Genomic DNA, 8540 nt, shown 5'->3' with positions numbered 1-8540 from the left:
ACACACACACACACACACACACACACAGCCCCGGCTTCCACCAGGTACACACACACACACACACACACACACACACACAGCCCCCACTTCCACCAGGTACACACACACACACACACACACACACACAGCCCCCACTTCCACCAGGTACACACACACACACACACACACAGCCCCCACTTCCACCAGGTACACACACACACACACACACACACACACACACACACACACACAGCCCCCACTTCCACCAGGTACACACACACACACACACACACACACACACACACAGCCCCCACTTCCACCAGGTACACACACACACACACACACACACACACACACACACACAGCCCCCACTTCCACCAGGTACACACACACACACACACACACACACACACACACACACACACACACACAGCCCCCACTTCCACCAGGTACACACACACACACACACACACACACACACACACACACACAGCCCCCACTTCCACCAGGTACACACACACACACACACACACACACACACACACACACACACACAGCCCCCACTTCCACCAGGTACACACACACACACACACACACACACACACACACAGCCCCCACTTCCACCAGGTACACACACACACACACACACACACACACAAACACACACACAGCCCCCACTTCCACCAGGTACACACACACACACACACACACACACACACACACACACAGCCCCCACTTCCACCAGGTACACACACACACACACACACACACACACACACACACACACACACAGCCCCCACTTCCACCAGGTACACACACTATGGGGTGTGATTCGTGCCAGCGTAACAAACACTCAGTGCTTTCGTCGCCTGCATTGCGTGTATAAAGGTACTTTGGCGAGCTGATTAATAGGCGTGCATATACGCACGCGTTACGAGTCGCTCGCATTCTCAGAGGGTCACGTGTCAAATGTGCCACTTTTGCGCACATGCATGTAACGTTTGCACGCTCGTGTTAAGTCAGCGGGCACTAGAAGCTGCGAGCGGGGCTCATTTGTCCATATTGACTAAAAATTAAGAATATTTATTTGCACTCAATCAAATTCCAGGACCCTCCTTGCATAACTTTTCAATCAATTTTCAATTCTCAAATAAGAGCGCGCACGAACTGGTGCTGACGGTGCTGCAGCGCCCTCTATTGACAAGAAACAACGTGTATCTGAACATTTGTTTTAAATTGCGAAGAAAGAGTCATTCAGATATTAGGCTTTATTAAAAACAAGTTGCTTAACATGTGCAAATTCCATTTATTGAGAATGCATAACCAATTGGCAAGGACGAGATTAGAACCAGCTATGATTTAAAGGCAACTGACCTTACACGTGCGGCCGCTAACACGTCTGCTGCGCTAGCAAGGCACTGGCACGTTTGACACGTCGCTATGCAATTTCTGCACACATTACAAGACGTACGTACGTTCATCTATGATTTTACCAAACTGTCATGTGTAGTGTTGGTGTCGCATATGTGAGGCGCATCTAACCTGTAGTGTTGCCGTCACGCACACGATGCGCAATACGTGTAAACAACATGTGCACAGCGTCTGCGTTACAGGTACGTTACAGCTATGAGACGTCTGTCTCTCCATTGTTTGTCAATGGAAATTATACACGTGCGTTTAGACGTTTGATGTCATCGCGTCTTCTTAAGTAGGCGCAAGTCAAGCGTTTCAGTATGGTGTGCTGGCACTAATCACACCCCATACACACACACACACACACACGCACACACACACGCACACACACACACACACACACGCAGCCCTCGGTTCCACCAGGTACACACACACACTATCTCTCGCTCTCACACACACTCTCTCTCACACACACACACACACTCGCACACTCACTCACACACTCCCTCTCACACACACACACACACAAACACACACACGCACACACTCCCTCACTCACACACACACACACACACATACTGAAATGGCAAATTTCCCCCTAGGGGGATCGGTAAAATCTATATCTATCTATCTATCCTTCTGTCTGTCTGTCTATTCATCTATCTATCTACAGTCCACACACGCTCTGACCAGAGTGGGCTCCTGTGTTCCAGGGTCGACCAGATGACTACCCACACACACACACACACACACACACACACACACACACAGCCCTCGCTTCCACCAGGTACACACACACACACACGCACGCTCTGACCAGAGTGGGCTCCTGTGTTCCAGGGTCGCCCAGAGGACTACCCCAGAGAGATGCTCTCACCCACACACACACACACACACACACACACACACACACACACACACACGCACGCTCTGACCAGAGTGCGCTCCTGTGTTCCAGGGTGGACCAGAGGACTACCCCAGAGAGATGCTCTCACCCCAGCTGGCCATCTCCTTCCACAAGCACCGCAACACGGACCCTCTGGCTGTCTACACACTCTGGCTCCAGGACACGCACTCTCCAGATGAACTCTAGTGTGTGTGTGTGTGTGTGTGAACTCTAGTGTGTGTGTGTGTGTGTGTGAACTCTAGTGTGTGTGTGTGTGTGTTTGTGTGTGTGTTAATTTGATCAACAGATAACTAAAATACTGTTATCAAAGTGTGAATTCCATACTTGTGTTTTGAATATGAAAGCGTTTGGTCTGGCCCAGAGAAGACGGACCCCCGGTGTGCATCGCTAAAAAGGCGACGCTCAGCACTTTCAGAACGTTTTGCTCTGCTTCATCTGACTGCAGTCAAGAGGGGTGGAGCTTGAGGAGAATACAGATTCAACGATCTCATTACTACTTCTCCCAGAATGCAATCGCTCACACGCCACTGCTCATCCATCTTCTCTTCTCCATTATTCATTCCTCCTCTCCACTTCTCTCCTCACTCCTCCTCTCCACTCCTCCCCACTTCTCTCCTCACTCCTCTCCACTCCTCGTACCTCCTCTCCACTTCTCTCCTCACTCCTTCTCTCCACTTCTCTTCTCATTCCTCCTCCCCACTTCTCTCCTCATTCCTCCTCCCCACTCCTCTCCACTCCTCTCCACTCCTCTCCACTTCTCTCCTCATTCCTCCTCTCCTCTCCACTCCTCCCCACTTCTCTCCACTTCTCTCCTCATTCCTCCTCTCCACTCCTCTCCACTTCTCTCCTCATTCCTCCTCTCCTCTCCTCTCCTCTCCTCTCCTCTCCTCTCCTCTCCTCTCCTCTCCTCTCCTCCCCACTTCTCTCCACTTCTCTCCTCATTCCTCCTCTCCTCTCCTCTCCTCTCCTCTCCTCTCCTCTCCTCTCCTCTCCTCTCCTCTCCTCTCCTCCTCTCCACTCCTCTCCACTCCTCCCCACTTCTCTCCACTTCTCTCCTCATTCCTCCTCCCCACTCCTCTCCTCTCCACTCCTCTCCACTCCTCCCCACTTCTCTCCTCATTCCTCCTCCCCACTCCTCTCCACTTCTCTCCTCATTCCTCCTCTCCTCTCCACTCCTCCCCACTTCTCTCCTCTCCTCTCCTCTCCTCTCCTCTCCTCTCTCCTCTCCCTGGCCAGTCTGTCCCAGATAGTGACCCAGGTGACGGTCATCACTGCCAGTCTCTCTTCATTGTCACTCTGTCTGGTTCTCTCTCTCTCTGGTCTCTCTCTCTCTGGTACACTCCTGTCTGGTTCTCTCTCTCTGGTACACTTGTGTCTGGTTCTCTCTCTCTCACTGGTCTCTCTCTCTGTTACACTTGTGTCTGGTTCTCTCTCTCTCTCTGGTCTCTCTCTCTGGTACACTTGTGTCTGGTTCTCTCTCTCACTGGTCTCTCTCTCTCTCTGGTACACTCCTGTCTGGTTCTCTCTCTCTCACTGGTCTCTCTCTCTCTCTGGTATACTCGTGTCTGGTTCTCTCACTGGTCTCTTTCTCTATCTGGTCTCTCTCTGGTCTCTCTCTCTCTCTCTGGTCTCTCTCTCTCTGGTCTCTCTGGTCTCTCTCTGGTCTCTCTCTCTCTGGTCTCTCTGGTCTCTCTCTCTCTGGTCTCTCTCTGGTCTCTCTCTCTCTGGTCTCTCTCTCTCTGGTCTCTCTGGTCTCTCTCTCTCTGGTCTCTCTCTGGTCTCTCTCTCTCTGGTCTCTCTCTGGTCTCTCTCTCTCTGGTCTCTCTGGTCTCTCTCTCTCTGGTCTCTCTCACTCTCTGGTCTCTCTCTCTCTGGTCTCTCTCTGGTCTCTCTCTCTCTCTGGTCTCTCTCTGGTCTCTCTCTCTCTGGTCTCTCTCTCTCTCACTGGTCTCTCTCTCTCTGGTCTCTCTCTCTCTCTCTCTCTGGTCTCTCTCTCTCTGGTCTCTCTGGTCTCTCTCTGGTCTCTCTCTGGTCTCTCTCTCTCTGGTCTCTCTCTCTCTGGTCTCTCTCTCTCTGGTCTCTCTCTGGTCTCTCTCTCTCTGGTCTCTCTCTCTCTCTCTCACTGGTCTCTCTCTCTCTGGTCTCTCTCTCTCTCTCTCTCTGGTCTCTCTCTCTCTGGTCTCTCTGGTCTCTCTCTCTCTGGTAAACTTGTGTCTGGTTCTCTCTCTCTCACTGGTCTCTCTCTCTGTTACACTTGTGTCTGGTTCTCTCTCTCTCACTGGTCTCTCTCTCTCTCTGGTACACTCCTGTCTGGTTCTCTCTCTCACTGGTCTCTCTCTCTCTCTGGTACACTCCTGTCTGGTCTCTCTCTCTCACTGGTCTCTCTCTCTCTGGTACAGTCCTGTCTGGTTCTCTCTCTCTCTCTGGTCTCTCACTGGTCTCTCTCTCTCTGGTACACTCCTGTCTGGTTCTCTCTCTCACTGGTCTCTCTCTCTCTCTCACTGGTCTCTCTCTCTCTGGTACACTCCTGTCTGGTTCTCTCTCTCACTGGTCTCTCTCTCTCTCTCTCTCTCTCACTGGTCTCTCTCTCTCTCTGGTACACTCCTGTCTGGTTCTCTCTCTCACTGGTCTCTCTCTCTCTCTGGTACACTCCTGTCTGGTTCTCTCTCTCTCTCTCTGGTACTCTGGTACATAGTGCTAGAGCAGGTCATCCAATGATCGTAGGGTCGGCGGTTCAAATCCCGCCCCCTCCTGTCCACATGTCGAAGTGTCCTTGGGCAAAGACACTGAACCCCAAATTGCTCCCAATGAGCAATGGCTGCTGCCTCCATTGGTGTGTGAATGTGTGTGTGAATGTGTGAATGAGAGGCCATTGTAAAGCGCTCTGGATAAAAGCACTATATCAATCAATCAATCAATCAATCAAAGCTTTATTTGTACAGCGCATTTCATACCCAGAGGCAACACAATGCGCTTTACAGAGAACAAGGGAGGTGGGCATACGACCCACTCCCTACATATTCCAGAGGGAAGCAAAAAAACAGTAATCACCCACGGGCCAGATAAGTGAGCTGTAAAAACTCTTCCCTGACCCCTCTCCACGCTGAAGCCACTTGATGCAGTGTTTCACAGTGCTCAGCGTATTATTACTGGTGACGGGTTCCTCACTCATCACTGTACATCATATCAGGAAGTGGGCCGGCCCTCACTCACTGTGAGAAGGGAACATCACTGTCATGTTTATTATAAAGTGGGCCGGCCCTCGCTCACTGTGAGAAGGGAACATCACTGTCATGTTTATTTACAGCCCTATGTGCTAAGCTCCCTCTGGATGTGTCATCCCTACTAAGTTCTAGTGTCTCAAACTATCCAACTCGCTCACAATCCTACATCAAACTGTTTACCCCGTGTGTGAAGAGCGAATCACTCAAACTAGACCACTCGGTCTCTCTGAACACCATGGACTGCACATGTTTTTCATAACCTATCTGTATTTCTGTTTTTAATAATGTTGTTTCTCTCTCTGTAACAGGGCGCCCTTGTAAACGAGAGCTTGCTCTCAAGGGCTCTCCCTGGCTAAATAAAGGTTCAATACAAAATAAAATGAGTGCTGTTCATTTACCATTTCCATTAAAACCTCTCTGGTTCTGTCTGTCTCTCTGGTCCACTCCTCTGGTTCTCTCTCTCTCTCTCTCTCTCTCTGGTCCACTCCTGTGGGTCTCTCTCTCTCTCTCTCTCTCTCTGGTCCACTCCTGTGGGTCTCTCTCTCTCTCTCTCTCTCTCTCTCTCTCTCTCTCTCTCTCTCTCTGGTCCACTCCTGTGGGTCTCTCTCTCTCTCTCTCTCTCTCTGGTCCACTCCTGTGGGTCTCTCTCTCTCTCTCTCTCTCTCTGGTCCACTCCTGTGGTTCTCTCTCTCTCTCTCTCTCTCTCTCTGGTCTCTCTCTGGTCCACTCCTGTGGTTCTCTCTCTCTCTCTCTCTCTCTCTCTCTCTCTCTCTCTGGTCTCTCTCTGGTCTCTCTCTGGTCTCTCTCTCTCTCTCTCTGGTCCACTCCTGTGGGTCTCTCTCTCTCTCTCTCTCTCTCTCTCTGGTACACTCCTGTGGTTCTCTCTCTCTCTGGTACACGCCTGTGGTTCTCTCTCTCTCTCTCTCTCTGGTCTCTCTCTGGTCTCTCTCTGACTGGAAGGCTGTAACTCATTCTGCTTCTCCTTCTTCCTCTATGCGGGAGGGGAGTGGGCTCGTGTCACTATGACATCTGTGTCCATGGAAACGGTGATGGGTTTTCTGAAGTATATTTTGTCGCCTGCCGGATGACAAAATGTGATAAATAGCTTTGTCACATGCATTCTCTCATACTTATTGTAGCTGTGCCAACATTGAAACTGACGCATTAAGGAGTGCGTTTCTCACAGAGGCTAAAGCTAAGTAGATTTATTATTTATTGAGCTGAACTGACAGGTTCTGAATGAACTCATTTCTGTGTGTGTGTGTGTGTGTGTGTGTGTGTATGAGTGAGAGAGAGAGGAGAGAGAGAGCGAGAGAGAGAGCGAGAGAGAGAGTGTAAGCATGAGATGAGAGAAACATTGGATTGTGGATTGTTACCGTTCCGCTTAAACCAAATCCACATGCATGTCCCTCCAAATCTCATCCACCTCCCTATTAACTGGAACTGAATGCAAATGTTGATTGAAACCCTCTGTTTCCTGCCATAGATGTGAAAACACCAGGATGGAAACACCCCAGGGCCGGTCTCTGAACACACACACACACACACACACACACACACACACACACACACACACAGACTGACGCGGTCCCTTATGCAATGTCTCTTTCTCACACACACACACACACACACACACACACACACTGAGTGACGCGGTCCCTTATGCAATGTCTCTTTCTCACACACACACACACACACACACACACACACACACACACGCACGCACGCACACACTGACTGACGCTGGCCCTTATGCAATGTCTCTTTCTCACACACACACACACACACACACACACACACACACACACACACACACATCCATGTCTAAATCTCAAGGCCTCTCAAACCACACGGATCAGTTTTCCACGCCATGCCGTTGCACGCATGAGCCAATCAGGTTCCCTGTTCTGCGGTGGACTGATGGTTCTCGCCAGTGTTCTCAGCGCGTCATCACAAGTTCTGCTGCCGGTTCTTATTGTCTCACTGCAGACAGGGTGCGGATCGAGGACCGGGGTTTAGTCATGGAATATGATCCTAGTCGGGTTAAAATCCGTATCGATGTTCTTTACACATCTGGGGGCCCTGGGGGGTCATGGGTAGGTCATGGGAGTGCTCCTGCAGTTCATCCCTGAGTGTTGAGTTTTTGTGTTCAGAGGTCGTTAGAAAGATGTAAATCCGACCTTAACTCCACAAAACATAGAGCAACAGCAGATGTGAGGAGTGGACATCTCTGAGGTTGGCTTGAGGTTTGAAGTCCCCCCCCCCTGTTGAAGGCAGCCTCCCCCCCCCCCCCCCTGTTGGAAGGCAGCCCCCCCCCCCCCCCCCCTGTTGAAGGCAGCCTCCCCCCCCCCCCCTGTTGGAAGGCAGCCCCCCCCCCCCCTGTTGGAAGGCAGCCCCCCCCCCCCCCCCCTGTTGGAAGGCAGCCCCCCCCCTCCCTGTTGGAAGGCTCTCCGTCTCTCCGTCTGTCTCTCTACGACTTCTCTCCAACTATCTGTCTAACCTGTAGTGTTTCTGGGCGTGGCGGCTCGGTGGCTCGGTGTAGCGAAGCGTTTCTCTGCCCCGCAGGGAAAGACCTGCTCGTCCGGCGGACCTGTTGGTTTCAGGGTCTGCTGGGGTGTAGCGGAGCGTTGCGCATCCCGTGTCCCATGATGCTCCCTGTCCAGTCAGGTGACTCGGAGGACATTCCGGTGATCTGTAGCATGTGCCCATGGTGGAAGGTTCATTCATTCATCTGAGTGTAAAATCGATCAGTTATTAATGGATCTGACCACCCACAACAACAACAACAACAACAACAACAAAAACAACAACAACTACCTAAAACAGGGCTGGAACTCATCCTTTAAACTGTTTTTTTAGTTGTCATTTTTTGTATATTTGGTGTCGGTTTCCTCTGGTGTCGGTTTCCTCTTTGTGTTGTCAGGTTAAGAGAGGCTAAGATACATACTAGACTTCCTGTTAAATACATTCCAATGTTGTTCCAATTCTGGTGACTCGTCTTCGAGACCTTCTTTTCT

General features: G+C 51.0%; 1 protein-coding gene across 1 annotated transcript in view; it reads left to right on the top strand.

Moving 5' to 3' along the window:
• The window catches only part of b3glctb (beta 3-glucosyltransferase b), a gene marked incomplete at both ends in the record, with an annotated part of 60270 nt that extends 57785 nt beyond the window's left edge, over nucleotides 1-2485 (top strand). Inside the window, one exon of the mRNA XM_084437211.1 lies at nucleotides 2351-2485. Within this exon, the coding sequence (XP_084293337.1) occupies nucleotides 2351-2485 (135 nt within the window). The remainder of the gene's footprint in view (nucleotides 1-2350) is intronic.
• Between the last annotated feature and the right edge of the window lie 6055 nt (nucleotides 2486-8540).

Source organism: Borostomias antarcticus, assembly GCF_949987555.1.
Source record: "Borostomias antarcticus genome assembly, chromosome: 1".
NCBI lineage: Eukaryota > Metazoa > Chordata > Actinopteri > Stomiiformes > Stomiidae > Borostomias > Borostomias antarcticus.
This window is presented reverse-complemented; position numbering and strand designations above follow the sequence as displayed.